Source organism: Calliphora vicina, chromosome 1 (assembly GCF_958450345.1).
Source record: "Calliphora vicina chromosome 1, idCalVici1.1, whole genome shotgun sequence".
Taxonomy (NCBI): domain Eukaryota; kingdom Metazoa; phylum Arthropoda; class Insecta; order Diptera; family Calliphoridae; genus Calliphora; species Calliphora vicina.
Window position 1 is genome coordinate 8,117,159 of NC_088780.1, and position 25,324 is coordinate 8,142,482.

At 31.0% G+C, this 25,324-nt stretch overlaps 2 protein-coding genes across 2 annotated transcripts in view; both read left to right on the forward strand.

Annotated features, from left to right (window-relative positions):
- The window catches only part of Nf1 (neurofibromin 1), a 32,251-nt gene extending 23,150 nt beyond the window's left edge, over positions 1-9,101 (forward strand). Inside the window, exon 22 of the mRNA XM_065498886.1 lies at positions 1,906-9,101. Within this exon, the coding sequence (XP_065354958.1) occupies positions 1,906-1,913 (8 nt within the window). The 3' untranslated portion in view covers positions 1,914-9,101. The remainder of the gene's footprint in view (positions 1-1,905) is intronic.
- A 9,782-nt stretch (positions 9,102-18,883) lies between these two features.
- On the forward strand, positions 18,884-19,817 carry E(spl)mdelta-HLH (Enhancer of split mdelta, helix-loop-helix). Its single transcript, XM_065516035.1, has one exon. It carries the CDS (start codon positions 18,884-18,886, stop codon positions 19,415-19,417), a length of 534 nt encoding a protein of 177 aa, XP_065372107.1. The 3' UTR covers positions 19,418-19,817.
- Positions 19,818-25,324: the final 5,507 nt, after the last annotated feature.

A 25,324-nucleotide genomic window follows, 5' to 3' on the forward strand; every position in this document is an offset into this window, starting at 1 on the left:
GAAATATCGCGGTTTTTATACACCAACACGTTTGTACAGATGTTTGTAACGCCCAAAAATATTAGTCTAACACCCAGCTTAAAGATTACCGATCGACTTAGAATCACTTTCTGAGTCGATTAAACGATGTCCGTCCGTCCGTCCGTCTGGCTGGCTGGTCGGCTGGCTGTCCATGTAACCTTGTGCGCAGAGTACAGGTAGCAATTTTGAAGGTATTTCGATCAAATTTGGTACATATTATTTTTTCGGCCTAGTGAAACTGGCTGAAATCGGTCCATTATTTCACCTAGCCCCCATACAAATGTCCTTCCGAAATTGGACTTTATCGGTCATAAATTTTAATTTATATATGTATCTCCACAAGTTTTATATATACAAAATTCATGTCACCAAATTTTGTTACGATCGGTCCATAATTAGTCATAGCTCCCATATAGACCCGCTTCCGAAAATCACTTTAACGTGCATAAATCGCTTAAAAATGTTGGTATACACACTAAATTCAACATAGTTAACTTTAATGTAGACATAAATCACACGACCTAATTTCATAGTGATCGGTCCATAATTGGTGATCGGCCCATATAAGGCCCACTTCCGAAAATCACTCAAAAATATAAATTATTGAAATTTTTAAAGAAAAAATTTACTTAGTGTAGGGTATTATATCGTCGGGCTTGACCGTATGAAAAATGTTTTAAAACTTGGAGTTATTTGCCAAATAGTCTAGTATATTTTCAGCGAATTTTCAATATTTTTATATAAATTAGTTTATTGATGTTTTTATTGTACATAGTGAAAAAATATTGAACACTTTTACCATAGGTCAAACTTATAAGGATGAAACTGAAAAAAGTTAATTTTCAACATACTTGCGATATCACCAATATATCCTGAAACTTAGATAAACAAAATTAATGTCAAAGAATAGATAATTTTGTGTAGAATACCATTACAAAAATGCGTTTTTAAATTTTAGTCTCCATTTATGAAATAATCGAACAAAAAGAGAAAAAAATACAGAATAACCAAAAAAATTAAAACCGCGATATCTTAAAAACAAGAGCTCCTAAAAAAAAACTAAAGATAGTTTTGACTATGAAATGTACCATATACATTTTATCAAAAACATTTTCCACGGCACCAAACCAAAATGTCAAATTTGTTCCTCTGTGTAATCGATTCATTAATCTTTTGGGGAAACAACATTTTTTAAACACTTTTAAATTAAATTTAAATTAATTATTTTCAATCTCTGCCAACAAATTAACGCACTTAATGCATTTATTATTTATTTATTTCGAAATATTTCATTAGAATTTAAGCTAAATTATTAAACACAAGTTACGAACAAATTAACAAATAATAAATTCTATGTGTCACACATATTTAAAAAACACACAACAAAACCCAGTAGTAAAACATTCTTAAGAAATGCTTTAAAAAATTTGGTAGATTTAGCAAAAAAAAAAAAACAAACTAACAATTTAAATATTTAAAATACATAATAAAATGCATGTCGGTTTTTAAAAACAAATTATAAATGGCTTTTGTGTATAAACAATTTCAAAAAATAAAACATAAAATATAAAGTAGTTATTTTAAATAATACTTAGATAAATAAAATGCTTTTTAAACACAATTATTAATTATATAAGATTTAAATAAAACAAATATAATATAAACAAATAAATTTTATTTAAACATACATAAATTAATAATAGTTCCTAATAATTTTATTAAATTTTGTATTGAACTTTTACAAATTGTCTATTTAAATTTTGAATATGTTTAAATGAAAAACAAAAACTATCTATGTCTTTCCTGTTCCTCCAATTTTTCTGGTATTTTTTTTTCTTTCTTTCTTTTCGTTTTTCTTGTTTTTTTTTCTCTCTACTTTTACAGCCGCATGAATAACAATCAATCCACGCACTAGACGTACTACTACTATGTTTTCCAATTTTTTGAGATTTTTTAATTTATTCAAAAAGTGTTTTTAAATAATTGAATTTTTGAAAATTTAAGAGAAAAAATTTGCATAAAACAACGAACAATTATTGTAATTTAAATACATACGTCAAAATGCGTTGGATGGGAATTGAAATGTAAAATTAAAACGAAATCAAACAACCAAATGGAATTGCGCTAGAAGGCTCTACTTACTAACTTCCTCTTGAGATTTTGGAAATTCTACAAGGAATTTTTTAATTATAAATATAAAGAATTTAGTTTATTCCTAATTATAAGTATGTATGTATATAATTAAGAATACCTTGTTAGAGTGTCAACAAGTTCCTAAATCTGAACAGATTATGGCCTCTTTTAACATAAGTGCTGGTTCACACATGTCAAATTTAATTGAGCCAGATTTGTGTTTCTACAATAGAGAGAGGAAGAAAAAGAGATAAATCTTTCAAAATCGTCACTCTCTCTCTCTCTCTTCTATAAACTCAAGACTTGCTCAAGTAAACTTGACTAGTGTGAACCAGTTCAAAGATTTTACTCTCCGGGGAACTTAGTGTTAAAATAGAGAGTGAATTTATGAAAGCATCAGTGTGTGTCATAAATAAAGCAACACTAACTTGGACCAAATTAAAAAAAAAGTTTTATAACAAAAAAAAAACATACAAACATATAACGTTTTATTTAAGATATGCTAAATAGTTAAATTATTGTTAAATCATTTATAAGTAGTTAAAGAAAAATCTTCCAATTTCATTTTTATATTCAATGACTTACTTATTTATTGTGTTTAAATCTAAATGTGTTAAAATTAGTAAAATTTGTACCGTGTTAATTTAAAAAAATAAATTAACTAGATTTACTTAGTGACGTTTATTGCTCGTCTAAAAACTGTAGTTAAAGTGTTAAAAGAAAATGGTTAGTCTTTAATTTATGTCATGCACTGTATGTTTATATGAGTACAATAAAAAGTTTTAGAAGATTTTTAAATATATTTAAAGTCCAGTATGCAGAAACCATTTTTGAGATACTTTTAGAGACCTACGAACCTCATACATATCTGTGTAAAACAGCGTCCAAACTACACAATATAAATTAATAAGATTTATCCCAATTGTTAATCATAACCCTAAACATTTGGTATTGAAAATCATCCAAGAGTGCTATATTCGACTGTGCCGAATCTTATATACATTTCACCATATTATACTTTAAGACAAAAACTATTGGGATGTAACTTCCCAATAGTTTTGAGGACAAGAACGAATCAATCCAATTTAGGATACTCTGTTCTGAGGTGAGGCGTATCACAGAAAGAACGTTCTACATCGATCGAAACAAATAGTAGTCGGACGGAGTAAAGTCTGGACTATAAGGCGGGTGAGGCAAAACTTCCCAAACACTTCATTATAAATACTTGTTAACAGGTATTGCATAATGTGGCCGAGCGTTGTCATGATGGACTATCACGGTTTCATCAGTTCGGTACAGATTTCAGCAGCTCATAATAGATAGGACCCTTTAGGTTCCATCAAATACAGAACATTAAATTAGCGTCATGGATATTTGACTTTGGTATCGATTCGGTTCGGCTTCACATACGATCTCTTACGCTTCGGGTTATTGTAATGAAACAATTTTTCATCGCAAGTAATGATTCGGTGCAAAACTGATTGCAAAATCGTCTTTCAGGGACTCTCGGCTTCAATTCATATGGTGCCCAATTTCCCAGCTTTTTGATGAATCCTGCTGCTCCCAAAGTTTTGAAATTGCTGTTTGAGTAGCTAGATTTTGCAAGCTCTTGTTGAGTTTGATAACAAACTTCATGGCCTGGACGATCTTTGTCTTCCGTGTCAAAATCACCACTTCCGAGAAAGCCATCTCTCGCACGTTCAAACCGATGGAACACATTCACCATAAGCTTTAGTGAGCAATCGATTTGATTCAGCATTTAGCTGTTAAAGAAGTAAAGCAAAACTTCCTGTTTATGATGCCTTGTTGGGACAAAATTCGACATTTTCGAAGAAAAAAATACTTTGTTGTTTACTCTGCACAGTGGGGCAGAATCCAAATTTTTTGGAAATAAATCTGGCGTTTCTAAACGGCCTGTCCGATTGGGATAAAATTCGACGTGGGCCTAGCCAAGGATTATTCGAGTTTAAGTTATTAAAATGGACCCAATATAATTGGTAATTTAGTTGTCCAACTAACAAAGAAATTTAAGTCCATTCGGTTCAAAAGCGGACAAAGGTTTGGAAAATTTTTAAAATTTAAATTTTGAAATGCCTATAACTCGGAAATTATAAAAGATAAATTGCGCAGCCGAGCGCTTTCCAAAAATATAAAAATCTTTGAAATCGGTTGGAAAACAAAAATTGCACGTGTTTAAATATTTTACACGTCGAAGGTACTCTACTTCTAGCCCCCATAGCGTCGCCGCTGGAGCATTTGTAGGATACATTTTAATAACTTAAACTCGAATACTCCTTTGTGGCAGTCAAATCTCTTTCCACCGAGAAATTTTCCAATTTCTCCTCAAACCAAGAGGTAGTCTGCTATCAATGGCCGTCAAACACAAACTAAATGACGCAGCTTGTTCAAATTTTGACAAATGTCAACTAACATATGCTTGTTGACAGGGACAGTTGGGGTTTTCGGAAAGTTCCTTTCAAGAGATAGACGGACATTCGCTATCTATAACGATCCGGAATAAAAATACATTATGGGGTCGCAAATGAAAAATTTACTTATGGTGAAGGTTATAAAAAGTAATGGACCAAAATAAAAGAAATTCAAGAAATTTTAAATAATTTAATTACCACATAATTCTGTTCTCAGCTTATTTTAAAAAAAAATCCCCTAAATACTTCACAGCATTACAATGTTACACAGGCATACTGGACAAATTTATCTGAAGAGGCTTTTGAACAGCTTAGGCTAAAAATCACTCTCTATTTTTAATGATAGCAGGCCGATACTCCAAAATATACTTAAAGTGATAATTTTGTTTTATTATACATATATTATATCTACTAACAAAAATTAATTAACTAATTGTAGATAAACATACATTTATTTTTTATTAATAATGAGGCACAAATTAAACAAACCGACAACGTAATAATTGTCGCAACGTACAAAATAATAAAGAAAATTATTAATACTTAAATAAAAAGCACAACCTTAATATGAATTAAAATTCAAAAAAAAAAACTGATTTGATAGAAATTTTATAGAACAAAAACTGAAATTGTAGAAATCCACATTTTTATTATTAAAATGCACTCAGACATGAAGGATTGTCATGGAAAGAAAATTGGAAAAAAGCGATACAGAAGAACTATAATGTTTTTAAATTTATGCGATTACATTAAATTTGTTCGCAAACGAATTAAAAGAGAGCAAATATATACAGTTAATTGTAAAGTATGGACAAATTTGCACTAACAAATCGCTGCCAAAATAATGAACATTTTTTGAAACGAATAAATTTGTAATTCAATCATTTGTCTCTAACAAAGGTTCGAAAGAATTAATTCGATTCATAAGTATTAGTACTTCAAATGTTTTTAATTCATTCCTTTTAGATTGCATTCTTTAAAGAATGAATTCCGTATTGAATTATTCAAAGTGTCTTAATTCAAATCATTATAAAATAGCTTACAAATATTTATTGAAACATTCAATTTGTTTTCAATTACAATCAATTAAAAATAGGCTTTTGAAAAAGTTCGAACTTTATTTTGTAACTGACTAAAAACCAAACAAAAATCAATTGAATGAAGAAAATATATTTTCATTAAATTTGGATTAGATTTGAATTAAGAAAAATGTATTCATAGGTTGAATGAATATTTTCATGAATTAATTTAACAATGAATAAATTCTATTTAAACAAAAGCCTTTAAATAAAACAAGTAAGAGAGCTATATTCGGCTGTGCCGAATCGTATATACCCTTCACCAAATTATACTTCAAAATAAAAATTTTAAATATTTTTAGGTAAACAAAATTTATTTTTTTTCCAAAGTTGTTTCTTTAATTTTTTGGAAAAAAAATGTTTCGAATTGTTTTTTTTTTTTAATATTTAGCGAAAAAAAAACTTGGCGGAAATAAAAAATTCGGGTTAAAAAATATTTTTTGACCCATTGTAGGTCCAACTTACTATGGTCTTATATACGTCGTTGCAAAGGTCTTTGAAATATCTATCATTAGATATCCATATTGTCTATATTAATGACTTAGTAACCCAGATATAGGTCAAAAATCGAGGTTGTCTTTGTTTTTTCTTTATATCTCAGCCATTTGTGGACCGATTTTCTCGATTTTAAATAGCAGCCGATCCGGAAGAATTCCGGACATATTCAGCCCAATTATGAATAAAAACTCTCCGGGAATTTTTTTCCTTTTCTCCGTTTTCCTTTTTAAATTTAATGGGAAAAAATTCCCAGGGAACAAACTCGTGTATGTAAGTTATTTGGGGGCTTTGGAAAGTTGATTTCAACAGACAGACAGGCGGACATGGCTTAATCGACTCCGCTATCTATAAGGATCCAGAATATATATACTTTATAGGGTCGGAGAATTATATTGTGGAAATTACAAACGGAATGACAAACTTATATGTTATAGCCTTCTCACGAAGGTGAATTAGTTTTTTGTAATGGTTTTAATAAATGAATTATCGATAATTTCAATTCTACATTTAGGATAGTAATAAACAATTTCATGAAAGCTGCGATTTGAATTCTGCAGATTTCGAAAAAGCCACGATTTTTGGCAATAATTTGGTATACCTGCGGATTCGGCAGTGACGAATCTTATATACCCTTCACCAAATTATACTATAAAATAAATTTTTTAAAATTTTTATGTAAACAAAAATTAAAAAAAAAATTTTTGAAAAAAAAATTTAAAATATTAATTTCAAAATTTGAAAATTTGTTTTTTAAATTTTTTGTGATAAAAAGAAAAATTAAAGCGTTTAAAACTATAAAAAAAGAATAAGAACTTTTATAGATTTCTCCGCCATGTAGAGCAAAGACATGGTTGCGACAACTATGTAGTCATTAATGTTTATAGCTAATGAATTTATGGTTAAATACATTTTATGTCTATAATAATAACATGTTCTCTATAGCAATGCAATGATAAGAAATACTGTATAATATGTTCCTGTAGCTACAAACATAAATCATCACCTAATAGGTATAAAAATACTAATAAGATTGAGCTGGAATCATATTATGGTTGGGATCAACCATAGCATGGTTGATCTCAAACATAATATGATTGTGTACAACCATAATATGATTGTGTACAACCTAATATGATTGTGTACAAACATCATGTTTTTACATGAACATTTTTGGTTGAGGTGGGACATAATAAAATTATGCTTGTGTTCTATTATAATATGATGGTTGAACCATAATATGATTAATAATGGATTAAATTATTGTTAAAGCTACGTTTCCGCATACATTGTAATCGGCACTGAAGAAAGGTTAGTTTCAGAAATCGGCAACGAAAATTGGGAACGAAACGGCACCGATTAGTAACGAAAAACCTGTCATTTGGGGCCGGAACGAAAACAACTTCAAGTAGGTTGTTTTCGGTGCTGTAGGAACGAAATTATTTTAATTATTTTTTTATTTCAAATTTAAAGAAAATCAAAATGAATAAAAAAATAAATTTTCTTTATTGGAAGAGGAAAAAATAATAGATTTTGTCAAAAATATTGAAATTTTATTTGATGTGCGACATCCAAAATTAAAAAATAATTTCGTTTCTGTTTTATGCCGCAGCGCACCCAACTGAAACGAAAACAATTCAGAAACTAGACGGTGATGAACACCAACGTTTTTCAGTTTTCGTTATCGGCGGCTATTACGGTGTATGCGGAAACCCAGCTTAAGTCGGACCATATGATATTTTATAATGCTACACATTAGTAATATTATGATCATATACTTATGAACAACAATATAATTTGACAGCAACCATAAAATCCATTCATAATATGACGCTATTAGATTATGGTCACCACAACCTTGGCTTTTTTTTGGCGTGTAGCTCAGACAGATATAGATGAGATATTTTCACCATATTTACATTATGAATATAAAATTTATGAAATAAATAAAGTCAAGTTTTTAGGGAGTTAACAGACAGTTTAAATAAATTTAGGCGATTGTCATTTATACATAGAGCGGAAACTAGAAAAAACGCATACGAGTGTTGGTTTTGTTTACTAATACATACATTCTCACCACTTAGGTTTTTTTTACAACTGAGTTAGGTCTTTGACAAGAGAGTTTCCGATCTATGTATATTTATATATGCTTTTGTAGTTACACATTTTTCTTTCTATACTTTATTCTAGGACAATTTCCTCTCTGATTACCATTCCTTAGTCTGAGTGTGTTACAAATAAATACCCTAATATATGCAATACACAAATTCTAAATATCATACCTACGAAAAGTATGTAAAACTACATCTCACCTGCCGTTATTATTTTTATTAATTTTAATATTTTTACATATACAAAAATATTCATTATTTAAATATTTTAATAGCAGCATTAAAAAGAAAACAAAAATATTTAAGAAAACAGAAATAGTTACTAATTCTACATATAAATCAATGGTATTGTATGTTTGTATATTTTTTTAGTCAAATGTGTGAATAAATCTTTAAAAAAAAATAGTAAAAATATATTTAAAGCAAACAAATAAAACTAAAAAAAACTAATATATTTTTTGATTATTAAATTAAACAAAAAACCAACAAAGAAACGAATTCATTATTAAATGATGTACTATATTTACTATTTATTAATAAAACAAAAACAAACAAACATATTTAAAACGAAAACAACCCCCAAATAAAATTAATCAAAAACATAAAATTTAACGAGAAATTAATAAAATTTAAAAAAAAAACAAACTATTGTATCTGAGTGTATGTGTCTGTATGTAACGATAACTAAATGTTTTACAGCTGATTTATGTTAATTTTATGAAAAAAAAACTATGTATAATTTATTTGTTAAAACAAACTAAAAAACAAAACGAAAATAAAACAATTACACAAACATTTTAGTAAAAATTTAAATAAAACGTGAATAAAACTAAGATTTTAAAGGTGTTTTTCATTGAAGAAGCTGGATAATAGTTTAAACTTGGACTTATAGTGAGTTTTATGTATCAAAGAGAAGTCTTTAAGCTTGTCTGCATAAACAGCCAAAGTCTTTGGTGGGAATCGAACCTGCAACCCTCAAAGATATCCAGCACAATACACCATGATAAAAAATATAACTGTATATGATCATTGCAATCATTGAAAAATGTTTACAAGTTTTCAAACAATATTATGGTCACTGTAATTATTTATATGATTGCGGCAACCATAATATGGTTGTGTCAGAAGGTAAAAAGCCTAACTCCACAAAATAAAAATTAGAGTAAATTAGTGGTGTTTTGAAAAATGTATTTCCTAAATTTATGAAAATGATAAAACGATTAGTCACTGCTAATAAATTAAATAATAGAAGAACAAAACAATTTTCAAAGAGTTCACCACCAATTAGATAGTAATATAACAAAATTGAGAAATTTTCGATTTTGACACATCCATATCGAGCCCTTAGCGCCAAATTATGGTAAGCGACAAAACACAAATTTTACAGGAGAAGGTTTTTTTTGATTATTTTGAAATTTATACGTAGAATTAAAAATGCGATATAATATAATTTCGTTCAAGCTATTTGCTTATTTTTCAAAAATATTTATAACTTTTGACAATTAAAAATTCATTGAAAAATTCATTTTTTATACAAATTTTTCGAATTGAAATTAAATTTTTATTTATGAATAGTTTTTAATGAAATTTCACAGGTATGTAGATTTTTCTATTTAAAATGGAAAAATAAAAACGAGTTTTGAAATTTATTATCAGCAATCCCGCAATTCCCAAAAAAGTGTTGAAAAAATCCAAAAATGGGAATTTTTGGCTATAATATCCATATCGGAAGCCTTTACAAAATAATTAGAAACATATTAGGCCACCTAAAATTGGTTAATATATTTTGATATGCGATTTTAGAATTTTTGCCCTAAAATTAAATTTTACATAAAAAATAGGTGTTTTTTGAATGGACCTGGTCCACTCGATAACAATTTTTTAATTTTTTTTCATTTAAAATATTTTATGAAAACTTAACTTTCAGAAAGTATATATTCCTTATACATCCTCCTAGAAATTGTTTGCGATAACTTAAAAAGAGAAAAGTACTTTTTTCCCAGAAAATTAGCGAAAAATCATCTTTTTAAAATTTTTTAAATTCGAATGCATATAACTTTGAACTTAATCATTATTTTTAAACAATTCTTTTTCTATTTGACACATAAATGTGTTGTTACTCCAACAAATGAAAATTGGAGAATATCGGAACATATTTGGACCCGCTGTTATCAAAAAACTTTAGTGTGGTGGGTAAACATTTTGAAAATTTAATTTTCAAATGCGAATATCTCCTAAGCTATAAGAGATATTTGACAGCTAGGACAAGGTGTGTGTAATTTTTTTGAAATCGGAACACAAACGAATAAATTAAATCGTTTTAAAAATATAACATGCCCGAGGTGTCCTACTTTAAGACCCATGGTCGCGCCCCCGGTGGGCGCATGAGGTCAAGGTTCAAAACTCGACAATACTTTTTCTTTGCGCATGTGAAATTTCATTCAAACCAATCTAACCATTTAGAAGTTACAGATTTATTTCCCATCTTTTTGTTCGATACAACTGTGTGTCGCTTACGATAAAATTCGTTTTCTGTAAAATATAAACATTGACTTACGATAAAATCTTACCCCCTATAATTTTCAAGTTATTAACAATTTTGATATTCTGAGAACGCTAAAACATCCATCAGTCGGTCCATAAAATTTTAATTTTAGCAATAAAAAAAAATTTTTGAAAATGTCGCTTACGATAATTTGGCGCTAAGGGCTCGATATGTTAAACTTTTGATTCATTTGCAGAAGTAACCTAAATGGTAGACCAAAGACCTTTACATTCAAAGATAGACTACTAGAAGGTTGTTCAATAAGGTCAAGATAACAGGAATTTCTAGCGACTGGAACAACAATAAAGTATATTTCAATAAGAATAAAGGAAATCTGAAGAGGGCAAAACGGAATTCATGTGTATCATACTGCGAGTCAGTTGACAACGTCAATGTGTTGGCTAGGTAGGTACAAAAGTCGTAGAATACATTCAAAGGGTGGAGAACACATGGACGGTGTATAGCTCAAAGACAACCTCCCTTCTTATGGAGACACATTTTCCTGGTTGTATAGAAACTGAAATTAGGGACGACGACCAGGGGGTCACTACGGGTCTAAGTCTCATTTCTAGTTGTATTGAGGAAATAGTCCCTGGACAAAATTTGCATTTGCTGTGCTATGTAATATTCTACAGAACGCATTACTCTTATTCGCTGATATTTTCAGGAGATGTCTCATTGGGGGGTATCTGCTGAGAGGGTGGGTAAGGCTTGCCACTCGAAGCCAAAGGATTTTAACACATTGACTGCCACGTCGGACATATATATGTGACACTGCACTATGCGGTTTACGCCATGTCGGACACATATTTCCGACACGACTATTATTCTTTCTAGCCATGTCAGACAATAGTGCTTTAATTTTAAGAATTTTTTCGATGTTGTCTGGAAGTTCCTCATCACAACTGTAATCTTCACATTCTTAATCACTTTCTGAACTTGTACTGAGTATTTTTTCTAACTCAGTATCCCATAAAAAAATTCCTTTTCGCCATTTCGTAAGACCTTCTTATTTATAAAAAAAATCAGTTTCTAAGGGCGGGTAACTTATCAATATTTTAAACATAGCTAAACTTAATCAATGTTTAAATATTATTTTTATATGAAAAAAATATATTTAAACATTGATTATGCCTAAACTATGTTTAAAATTTTGATAAGTTACCAGGCCTAAGCAGTAAATATTACTGATAGTAGCCTAAATTTCAATATTGACGTTTTCGAAGAGATTACGCAAAGAAAATGCTGTGGCCCCAGCATCTTATTTGCTGAAAGTGCATTGGCAGTCAATGTGTTAAACCTTTCAGCCTATCTTTTAGATACACACCTCATTAGCAACGCTCAGCAAGCCTACCTCAAGGATAAGTCTGTGGAGATTGCACTGCATGACGTTGTGGGTTGCATTGAGCACGGCTTAGAGCACAGGGAATATACTTTAGCTGCGATTTTGGACATACAGGGAGCCGTTAATAACATTAGGAAAGAGGCAATAAGAGATTCGTTAGTTGAACTTGGAGTTAAGGACTTCCTGGTGAGTTGGATAATTTCGATGATTGGTAGCAGGATTATCAACTGAAACCTAGGGGATGACAGAATTAGAAGACGGATTACCAGGGCTACACAACAAGGTGGAGTATTGTTTCCTCTGTTATAGTTACTCTATTCTCAAGATCTTTGAATCTATGTTAAGATAGTTGCCTATGCGAACGAAGTTGTAATTCTGATCATGAAAAAGTTTCTTTCGACGTTCAGTGAAATCATGCAGACGAGGCTAGGTGACCTCTCAACCTGGGCTGGGTGTAAACCCAACGAAAACGGAGTTAATACTCTTTACCAGGAAATCTAGGGTAGGCTGACTATCAGAGGGAGCCAAGTATATGCACGAATTCTATTGGTAAGAATTGGGGACTACAATCAGGCATGTTAAACTAGATTACACATCGGTTTTAAGGCCCATTATTACTTATGGTTGCTGGGTTTGGTGGAAGGCAATGGGAAAAAGTAGTCGGTAGCACACCTTAGGCAGCATTGGATATAATTCTTAACTTACTGCCAATTGAGAACTATGTGGCAAGTGTGGCGGCTAGGAACTGGCTTAGACTCTTTGAGTCTTCCCTGGTAAGACTAATTTTGTACGAGGTAGGTCTAATTGGTCAGGATAATATCCCTATTGGGATTTAGACTTCGGTATTTCACCTCCAATTGTGTTTCCAAGTAGGGACGAGTGGGTTGGATCTGGACAGCTGTTTGAAGGGGGTGCAGTTTTAACTGATGGATCCAAGATGTTATCTGGCACTGGAGCTGGAGTTTATATAATAGATGAAGACATAAAAGTGTCATACAGACTCCCAGACGAATACAGCGTCTTCCCTGCAGAGATCCTAGCGATCTGAAAAGCCATGGATTTGATATGGGCATACGTCACGAGGGGTCTGTAGTGACATTTTATGCAGATAGTCAGGCAGCACTGAGGGCTTTGAAATTTCATATGGTGCATTCGAGCAGAGTGATGAAGCGTTATTGAATCTATACATAATCAGATTGTGTTGGGTACCTGGGCACTATAACATACAGGTACCAGCAGAGAGGGTTCGGATCTGAACTATATTAATAGGGACTGGGAGGTTAAACCTATATGCCACTACTAAGGTTGATTTTCATAAGATTCCGGGACTCTATGAACTAATCCTGGTGTAGTAAGACGGATAACAGGCTGTCCTTGGCTATTTGGCCAAAGTTGGAAGCAAGGGTAACCAGAATACTAAATGAGTTGGATAGGAAAAGTCTCAGGTCTTTAGTAGCGATGATAACCGGTCACTGCTCAATTGGAGTATTTTTTGGGAAAATGGGATAGGAGAGCATAGGACTTCTGTAGAGACAGTGGAACTGTGTAACTGTCCTAGATTACAGGGTCTCAGGCACATGTGGCATAATAAACATAACACATATTTCTTAAAACTTAATTTATAGATCTATAAACTTACATTTAAAACAAGTTAAACATTGTGCACATGACACCTTACAGTTAGATCTGTCCCAAACCTTTTTAAATCATTTCGCACCCCTAAGCTGAAACTCTCAACCTTTTTTCAACGAAAACTGCAGTAAACAAACCAAACTCCCATGCAAATATTTATTATTGTTATTGAAACTATCGGAACATCTTCGATAAAATTTCGTACTCAAAACTCTCTACATTATCATTGTGTTTAAGTAAGACGAAGCCCAGCATAACAATAAGAGAAGCAGGTGATTTTCTAGCATTAACTAAATACAAGATGAAAAAAAATCTGTTTCGTAAAACGAGTGTGGGAATTTAGGGTGAATACTTTCTCACGATGTGCGACAAGTGATTTCCTTTTTCAAAATATATACTCTATACTGATCGTTCTCAGATCACAAAAACCTCTCTTTCATACTCGTTCAATCCATTCATACAAATTTGCTTGTTGGCTTGGCTTGGCTTCATTCATTTATTCATTCATGTGTTTTTGTTCCTTTTCAAAATTTCATAGTTTGTGTTTAACGTACGTACAACATGCGTGTTTCATAAGAAATAATCATACTCTTTCGTATTCGTATTTGCAATTTAAGTTAATGCTGCTGCTGGGGAGGAAGTAAGACCGACGACGGTCTCACATACAAAACATTAAAAAGAGTGGTGGTAGTAGACATGCAGACAAACAGACAGACGGACGGACGGATGGATGGATGATCGAGGCAGTCACACAAAGAGCACACGATTCATGTGTGTTTCGAGTTTGCATGCATAGAATGCGAGTATCGTAAGAATTACTCGTTTGGGAACACAGCAGACATGCAGCTAAACACGAGACTTCTTTTGATTCAAGTGAGCACGAGAATTAAGCCATACTTTATACGATGTTAATGCATGAGAGCTATAATTACAGTGAAAGAAATTTATGGGGAAATTATAAAGATAATGGTTAAAGGATTTATAGTCAAATGAGCTAGGTAGTGTTAGTCCTTTGAACTGGACTAAATGAAGCAATATATTGGACCACTACCGAATATTCGGGGACACAATTAGCAAACAATTTCAGCCATCTAGCTCGTTTCGTTTGGGCCCTATCGTGTTTTCAACAGACAGACGAACGCACGGACATAGCTAGATCGTCTTAGAATCATATGAGGATCCAGAATATAGATACTTTTTGGCTCTACAACCAATATTGCCATATGTTACAAACGGAATGACAAAATCTATATACACCCGATCTTTTTTGATGTTGGAAAAAGGAAAAAAAATTGAAAATAATAATTTTAAAAATTTTGTACATATGTCTGTCTTTAAAGTTAAAGGTGAATAATTCTGTCTCCATAAGGAGTGAAACATAGAAAAATTGCCGTTAATTTTAATTTACAAATTCGCTTGAGTGAAATGACAATTAAGCTGAACGATATTTCCATTTTGTTCAAAAGCAAGAGCAAAATCTTAAGAAAATGAAAGATATAATTTTTAAGATAATCTTTGCTGAAGAATAAATTTTTGGTTCAATATTCTGTGTTCAAAAGAAAACATTTTTTAGGAAAATATATTGAAACTAGGGTACATAAGCAGTACTATGAGACGATTGTAAACAAGTAAGAGAGCTATATTCGACTGTGCCGAATCTTATATACACTTCACCAAATTATACTTTAAAATCATTTTTTTCTTTTTATATTTTTAGGTAAACAAAATTTAATTTTTCGAAATTATTTTTAAAAAAGTTTTTTTTATTATTTTTTTTTTTAATTATTTAATTTTTTTTTAATTTCAAAAAAAAATTTGGAAAAGAATTTATGACAAAAAAATTTTTTTGATGAAAAAAAATTGGGGTTAAAAATATTATTCCCGATTTTGACCCATTGTAGGTCCACCTTACTATATAGCCTTATATACATTGTTGCAATGGACTTTGAAATATCTATCATTAGATATCCATATTGTTTATATTAATGAGTTAGTAAGCCAGATATATATCAAAAATAGACCAAAAATCGAGGTTGTCTCGGTTTTTTACTTATATACTATATATGGGGGATTTCACGTCAAGTGAACAAACTTTTAAAATCGATGTCTTTATTTTTTTTTTACTCAAATGAAAGCTTAGGTCAATTCCTTTAAGAGCTTTTTGGTCTCTTAGTGGGATTCCAGTGGGATAGTATCAAAATAAATGTTTTAACACAAAAATTGTATATCTTGAGTTACAAAATATTTATTTTGATAGATACACCACTCGCATCCCACTAAGAGACCAAAAAGCTCCTAAAGGAATGGACCAAAGCTTTCATTTGAGTAAAAAAAAATTTAAAAAGGGGCCCATTTTGGAAAAAAGTTTGATTTTGCAAAAAAAAATCAAAAATTGTATATCTTGAGTTACAACACATTTATTTTGATAGATATCCCACTCGCATCCCACTAAGCGACTAAATCAGTAATGTTCACGCCATACAACAATTGTTTGAAAAATTTACACACATTTGTTATGCTCTTTTAAAAACTTTTGTTCATTCATCGCTGAGAATGCGAAGAAACCACATGTGACGGACTATCGCAATTTTTTTCAGAAATTTAATAAGCATTGTTGTTGGTTGTTTTTGTTTGAAGCATAGCAAACACGCGTTTCAATTACAATTGAACACAATAAAACAAAGTCAAAAATAAATACAAAATTTAAGAGAATTTCGGACTTACAATGTATATTTTTTCATTTCCTTAAAATTTAAATTACATTCATTTGATAAATTGGTTTTATTTGACAAAAATTCTAAATCTAAACTTTCTTCATTTTGTTATTATTTTAAGTGTTTGACATTATGTTTGCTGGGTAGCTCTCTCACCAATACATCTTCATTTTTATTTTTGAACATCACTGGACTAAATACGTCTTCAAGGAAAATAACTGAGCTTTATTTTAAGAAAAAAAGGGCCCATTTTGAAAAAAAGTTAAAAAAGTTTTTGATTTCAGAAAAAAATTATAAAAAAAATTTAATTTTTTTTAAATACTTTTTTTCAAAAGATTGAAGAAAATAAAATGTCAAAATTTGACCCCCTCTAACTCCGATCGTTCTTGACCGATCTTGTTGAAAAATTGTGTCCGAATTACTATCTAACCTCGGCGCAAATTTCATCCCAATCAGAAGACATCGATTTTAAAAGTTGGTTCACTTGACGTGACGTTGACGTGAAATCCCCATAGGCCATTTGTGTGCCTATTTTGTCGATTTTAAATAGCAACCGAGCCGGAAGAATTCCCGATATATTGATGTATAAATTATGTATGTAAGTTATTTGTGGGCTACGGTTGAAGTCAACATACAGACGGACATCGCTATATCGACTTCGCAATCTATAACGATCCAGAATATATATACTTTGTGGAGTCGCAAATAAAAAATGTAGAAATTACAAACGGAATGACAAACTTGCCACTCATGGTGAAAAATATACAATTAAAATTTACTGATTTTACACCATTCTTATAAAAATTTTAAATTTTGAACTTTGATAAAAAACCAAATCGAAGTTTTAAAAAATTTGGGGGGGCAAGCAACATTTTTGTTTACTTTCAATAAAATGTCTATTTTTAACAACCAAATTTTCAAAACTTATTCCAAAATAAACCGATCCTCCTACAGTAATGAAAAACTGACAAAGTTCTAGTAATGAAGGATTACACCTTCCGACAAATAGAGAAAAAATTCGTTAGACACGAACCGGATGATATACGTCTGAAACTATAAATTTAATGGAGAAAAGCTGTGTTTTCAGTTTTTCATTTCGTGATCCTGTGTTCTCTTTTAAGGACTTCAAAGTTTCAAAGAAGTACATTTTTCAAAAAAAATATTTAAAAATACTCCTGCTATTCCAACAATGACAAATTGTATGTCAAAAGAACAAGAAGAGTTGTAAAATATTTCGTATTATTTTTATTTTATCCTGTAAGGATCAAAAGATGTCAAAAATTTCCTTTAAAATGTTTATCCTTTAATATCCGTTAAGATTGCCAATAAATTCCTTTTAAATCTAAAAGGATATTCAAGGATAAAAATTTGAAAGGAGATTTTTTACATCTTTTGTTATTTACAGGATAAAATAAAAATAATTCGAAATATTTTACAACTCTTCTTGATCATTTGACACCAAATTTGACATAGTAGGATGATCAGAAGTATTTTAAAACATTTTTTTAAAAATTTACTCCTCTGAAAATTTTAAGACCTTTTAAAAGGAAACAGGATCACGAAATGAAAAACTGAAAACGTAATTTTTCTCCATTTAATTTATTGTTTCAGACGTATATCATCCGGTTCGTGTCTAATATTGAATGTCGTACGGTGTTACCAATACATAAATGCTTTTATTAATGTTTACTACGATTTATAAGCTTTCCAAATTTAAGATATATACAGGGTTGACAAATGTGCCCCAGTGGCACAAAACCCCCTTTCTAAACTATATGGATATATGAAGTTTGTTTTAAATAATCTCAGTTATGGATTCCATTTAATACTGAGAAACAATTCTCAATTTTTTCTCAGTGTACTTAATATATGCTTAATAATCAAAGCCATAACGACGATCATTGATTACTTCCTTGACTATAAGAGCTGGTAAAAAACCATCAAATCACAGAGAGTGAGAGTACAAGTACACACGTATAAAAAGACAGGTTATAGAGGTTACGAAATTTTAAGGGTGGAAAGTACCTGCTGTTGCCAACTACAACAACAAAAACAACACACAGTTCTGCACGCATCCATCCATCCATCCGTCCACACAAACCAAAGCAAAGCCAACAAATCATGTGCAATGACTACACTCTTCAGTGATATAAATTGTGAGTGAGTGATTTTTCTGCCAACAAGAAAAAAAAAACAACCATCAACTTGCTCTACAAAAAGGATCGTTTAGCTTACGGGCAACATCATTTATAAACCAGCTACCGTACAGTAAACAAGTCAGCACCAGCATTTACTGCAAACACTTGCTAAATATTTAACAAACATTAAAGTTTTTAAAACATAAATTAACGAAATCACAATAAAAACACCAATATACATATGAAAATGGCGGTTGATGGACAAAAATTCATGACAAAAACCCAACATTATCGCAAAGTAACGAAACCTTTGCTAGAACGAAAACGAAGAGCCCGCATGAATCTCTATTTGGAGGAACTTAAGGAATTAATAGTGGATACCATGGAACAACAAGGTGAACATGTCAACAAACTGGAGAAGGCCGACATACTTGAAATGACTGTTAGTTATTTGAGAACTCAAAAGGGAGCAGAACAGCCGCAACAACCCACCACAAATGACTTAACAAAAAGTCCCTTAAATGTGGAGAAATTCCGTGAGGGTTACACTCAGGCAGCCTATGAAGTTTCCAAAGTATTCTCAACTGTACCCGGCTTAAATGTAGACTTTGGCACCAGACTTATGAAACATTTGGGTTATCAGCTCAAGGATTTAAAACAACAATTGTTTACGGCAAACAACGGCGAACAACAGCAGCAACCCTTAATCATAAAGGATAAACAACATGATAATCAAATGGATTTGAAAGACGATGATGTCTGGCGTCCTTGGTAGTGCTTAAAGCTGGATACACCATCTTATTTATGAGCTTTAATCCTTTGATTAGGAATTCCAACATACAAATTATTTTAATACATTAAACCAGCTTTATTAGTAGTTAAGAAAATCCCAACTTCCAGTTTCAAATATTGATGTACAACTTAATTATAATTATTTTTTTTAGCTTTTATTTATAATTTATTATGTATAATTATGTTTGTGATATTTTGTGATAGTTTTAAGTTAATACCTACATACATAACGAGTTTATCCTCACAAGCTTTAAGGATCTCTTTACAAACAAAAAGTATTCCATTTAAGGTTTAAGTTCTTAGCAATTAAGTTTCACAATGATCTTCCATTTATATTTGATTGAATTAAATAAAAATATATATTGACAAGAAAACATATTAAATATTCTTATTTTTTGTTATTGCTAAATAATACAATAGAAAGCTTTAATGGTGATGATTGAAAATATCATTGAAAGAGCTTTTATTTAAACACAGCAGGGAGCTGCTTTAATATAAATACATATGAACATTCTCATCAATTTCAAGCGGGAAACATGTCAGTGCTTTCTACGAAAAGGTTATCGAATATTTGATTTTCTATAGAAAAGTTATCGATAACTATTAATCTTTATAGAAACGTTTCTTTATTTTTCTATAAATTTGATTTTCTATATAAAATGTATCGATAACATTGAGTTTCTATAGACAATTTATCGATAACTTTGTTATGTTCTATACAAAATTGATCGATATATATAATGTACTATAGGAAATGTATCGATAAACTTAATTTTCTAAAATAAATCGTATTTATTAAAACTATATAGTTTGTGCAACAAATTTAAAAAGTTCGAATATTTTTGGACTTTAATAATAATTTTAGATATGTCATTGAAAACGCCTTCACTATGAGTGGCAAAGATATATATAAGATGTCATTCCGTTTGTAATTTCTATATTTTTCATTTGCGACCCCACATATATATACTATATTCTGGATCGTTATAGATAGCGGAGTCTATATATCCATGTCCCTCTGACCGTCTGTATGTTGAAATCAATTTTCCGTTGTCCCCAAATAACTTATATACATGATTCATATCTCAATATATCCGCTGTAGACCCTTTAAAATGGAGAAAATCGGCCCACAAATGACTGAGATATAAGGAAAAAACCAGGATAACCTCGTTCATTGGTAATTGGTAATTGCATCAGTAGAGAACGGCGGGACCGATTTAGACAATTTTTTTAAATGTTGGTCATAGCCCAACTTTGGTTTTTACAGAATGAAAAATTGACCACGCCCACTTTTTTCGATATATCTTAAATCGGAAACCGGCTACACCGATTTGGCTAATTTTTTGTTTAAATGATCATAGTAATCCAATTTAAGTTTTTAATGAAAAAAAAAATTTGACCACGCCAATTTTTTTTCCATATATCTAAAATCGCAGGATGCCCGAACCGATTTAACTATTTTTTTTTTAATGTTCGCAATACATAGTCCGCAAAAGTTTTTACATAAATAAAAATTGTCCACGTCAACTAATACATCTTCAAAATACATCGGTCTGTGATCAATCATACTTCAGACCAAAATTCGATTACATATATAAAAACTCACAATCGATAATAACTTGGCCAATAAGCGTTCAATCAAGAACAGGAGCTTGATCTGTGATCACTCATATTTCTGAACAAAAATCGATTTTTTATATAAAAACTCAAAATATCTAAATTCGCTAAAAACTTGGCCAATAAGCTTTTAATCAAGAAAAAGAGCTCAATCTGTGATCACTCATATTTCTGACCAAAAATCAATTTTTTGTATATAAAAACTCACAATAAATAAATTCGCTAATAACTTGGCCAATAAGAAATGGATCTCGATCTGTGATCACTCATATTTCCATTTCAAACCGCTTCTCACAAATTCACAAATCGAACACAAGCATATTTTTCTAATTTGGACAGGACAACATCTGTCGGGTCAGCTAGTAAGTAATAAATTCCTAGTAAACAGTTTGGATTTTTTAATGTTATTTTAGCTAAGGAAATAAAAATAGGTTCGTACAGTTGTAATCTTACACATAAGTGCTTTGAATATTACACTAAGACCACGATTTGAATCTTTTCAAAACTTGTTCGATTCGATTTGCGTCATAATTTTTTTTTCTGAAAGTCAAATATAAATTGTTTGTTTATAAAAAGGAAACTTCCCATTACATTATGTTAGTTATGTTTATATTTAGCATTTAAAAATTACTTTTATTTTCCTTTTAATTTTTTGTTAAAATATTTTTATTCTAGAACCAAATAATATGAAAACAGCGAAAATATATGGAAAAAGGTTATTCGATTTGCGTCGCATTTCTCCGTACCCATTAATCGGGGTTTAAGGTAGGATCACACATGGCAAATATTTGACAAAAGAGACGAATTCTTTTATTCATTTCAAAAACTTATTTTACTTAGGATGATTCAAAACAAATAATTAGATTTATTTGATGACGTTTGATCCTACAAAACACTTGTAAGAGTAAACAGCGTCAAACAAATTTGTGCTAAAAAGTGGTTACGCTTTTTTGAGTAAATATTTGCCTTGTGTACACATTTTTTGATTTTTCTAAATTAATAAACCTAACAACGTAAATCTTAGCTACATAGTTCAATCTAGGGAGAGTATTTTTGCTAAAATCCTGAAGGTTTATGTTCCTTAAGGTAGGGTCAAACATGGCAGATATTTGCTCAAAAAATCGTAACCACTTTTTTAGCACAAATTTGTTTGACGTGTTTACTCTTACAAGTGTTTTGTAAGATCAAACAGCATCAAATAAAACAAAACTAAATTTTTGGTTTTGAATCATACTAATTAGTATGATTAGTATGATGGTGCTTCCTCGGAAGCAGGTTTGTAAGGCAGAGAGCACTTGTATACTGCTACCACTTCGCATGAAAGATTACATGGTTTTTATATGGGATTCCTCGCGTAGAGGCTCTGCATAAGGAATCCAAAATAAGCATATTTCACAGCTTTAAAATTAACCTGATTTCATCGAATTAAATATGTGCAAACAATTATGCACATAGATTTTAGAGCTGCTGAGAAGCAATAAAATCTTAGAGACCCAGTGATTGTCTAACAAGAAGCGCTGATTTTTTCTAAGTTATTCACCACCTATACGAATAGCTTAATGTATGCCTTCCAAAATCATTTTTGTAAGGCAATAATTTTAGGATGCAATTAATGTAGCAGTAGAAGATGCAGTAATCATATTTATTGCTTCCAAATCCGAAATATTTTTTAGCTGGGAAGTAAAATAAGTTTTTGAAATAAATAAATGAATTCAAATGTATTTTATTTAGTGGAATATAAATACATTTTATAAATACATTTTCGTCAAATATTTATCATGTGTGACCCTACCTTTAGTTTAATTAATTTATAATTAATGTACGTGAATTAACCTAAAAATACGAAATGCGGATCATCTAATATTCCTTTTTAATGAAATGAATATAGTATATTATATAGCATTAATAAAATTAGCAATGAACTAAATCGCGACACTTAATTTGTATGAAAATATTAGTTTAAATAAATCTATATAAAGTTGTTACAAGTACCAGGGAAGAATGCTATTAGTTCCACAACGAATACATAAAGCCAGTACACGTTCTGCGTGTTGAGTTGTGATCAATGATTTTTGTTTGAAATTGTCACAACAAGAAATGAAATAGTCAGCTTAATGGAGCAAACACAAACATTCTTAGCAACAGTTCTACAATAGTTTTTCATCTATGATTTTCTGTTGAAATTGACACACTTGGAACTGTGTGAGGGATTTTCATTGAACCATTTATAGAATAAGCGATCTACAGAACTAGTCTAGAACCAATGTATAACTAGTACCAAAGAACTGGAGCCTTAAAAGGCTATAGAAAAGATATTTAGTATCAGAAAAGCGTTTCAGAAGTAATTGTCATTAAAGGATTTGAAGTGGTTCTGACTACACTCGTTCTAGAACTAGATATTTAGAACAAAATTCCTTATAAGAAACATATTCCCGACTACATACATACATATTTCATCATCCATGACAACTCGATTGCATATTATGTTAGCGAATATTTGCTAAGTTAGAGAAGTATGCTAACAGCTATTTAAGGGATTATTTTGTTTTCTATTGCTACTGTTTGCTTTAAAAAAGTAGGAAATAGATGGATAGTTGCGTTAAATGGCTGACATGTGTTTGAATTTGTGGGTTAAGTAGTCACAGCTTTCTGAGAGCAACTAGACAGAGCTTCTGGGAGAGGAATCTCGAACAAAATATTTGAAATAATTCAAACCATCAGTATCGAATCTCCATTTTTTATGCATCTCAAATCTAAGAAGATATACTGAAATTTTATAAGATTTTTGTTCAAGTCTTACATATTAAAGCTTAGGAATCAGTAAACATAAAAATGCGGGATTTACAATAGACGGCTTATATTTTGAACGCGGTTTTTGTTTTTAATAACTTATATGTCATTTTGAAGGGTACATATCTGTCATTTATTCTCACTTAGTTATTATAAATTAAAGTGTAAACAACAAAGATTTTTTTGCTTCGAAAATGTCGAATTTTGTGCCAACAAAGATTCATATGCATGAAGTTTTGCTTTCCTTCTTTAATTTGAAAAAAAAGTGCAGCTGAAGCGTACCGATTGCTCACCAAAGCTTATGGTGAATGTGTTTTATCGGTTTACACCAAATATCGCCCAGGCCAGCCAAAAAAGTTTGAAAACTAAGAATTGGAGGTCTTACTCCATGAAGATTATTGTCAAATTCAACAAGAGATTCCAAAATCATTGAGAGCTACTCAAGCAGCAATTTCAAAACATTCATCCAAAAGCAGGGAAATTGGCTACCATGCGAATTGAAGCCGAGAGAAAGAAAATCATTTTTGTACCGATCCATTACTTGCGATGAAAAATAGATCCATTAGAATAACCCGAAGCTTAAGAGACGTATGTGAAGCCTGGCCAACCAGACGAATCGACACCAAAGCCAAATATCCATGGAACTCAGGTAATGATCTGTATTTGGTGGTTCCAAAAGGGTCCTGTCTATTATGAGTTGCTGAAATCTGAACAGACTTTCACAGGGAACCTGTATCGATCACAACTGATTCGTTTGAAGCGAACCTTGGCCGAAAAACGGCCATACATGAGATCGTAATATTCCATCATGAGAACTCTAGGCCACATGTTGCAATACCTGTTGAAAACTATTTAGAAAGAAGTGGTTAGGAAGTTTTACCTCACCCTCTTTATAGTCCATATTGTGCCTCGTCCTACTACTATTTGTTTGGATCGATGCAGAACTCTATCTCTGGGATACCCCTCACTTTGAAACAGAGTATCCGATGAGCGGTTTTTTTGGCTCGAAGTCCAACAAACTACAAAGAAAATTCGTTCTTTAAACGTACAGCTCGTATGTGGAATAAGCTTCCTGTATAAGTATTTCCTGTCCGTTTTCAACATAGCAAAATTCAAATCAAATGTCCACAAACATTACTCCCTCTATCCTCCTTCTCATAAACTATGTTCCAAGTTTAAATACAATGCATTGCATGAGTAGGAGTCATGCCCTGAGTGCTGGTCCAAGCAAAAAAATCCATGTGTTGCCAGAGAGATGGGAAAACGTCATTGCTGACAATGTCCAATACTTTGAATAAAGTTATATTGTACAAATGTTTCAAAACAAAAGCTAAAAATTTGAAAAAATCCCGCATCTTTAATATAAAATTTATTTATGTTTTATCACATTGTCGCAAATAGTTTGTTACTATTATTATGTGCTGGTCAAAAATGTAAAACATTAAAATCTCTTTAAATTATATCAATAATCTAGTGTATCTA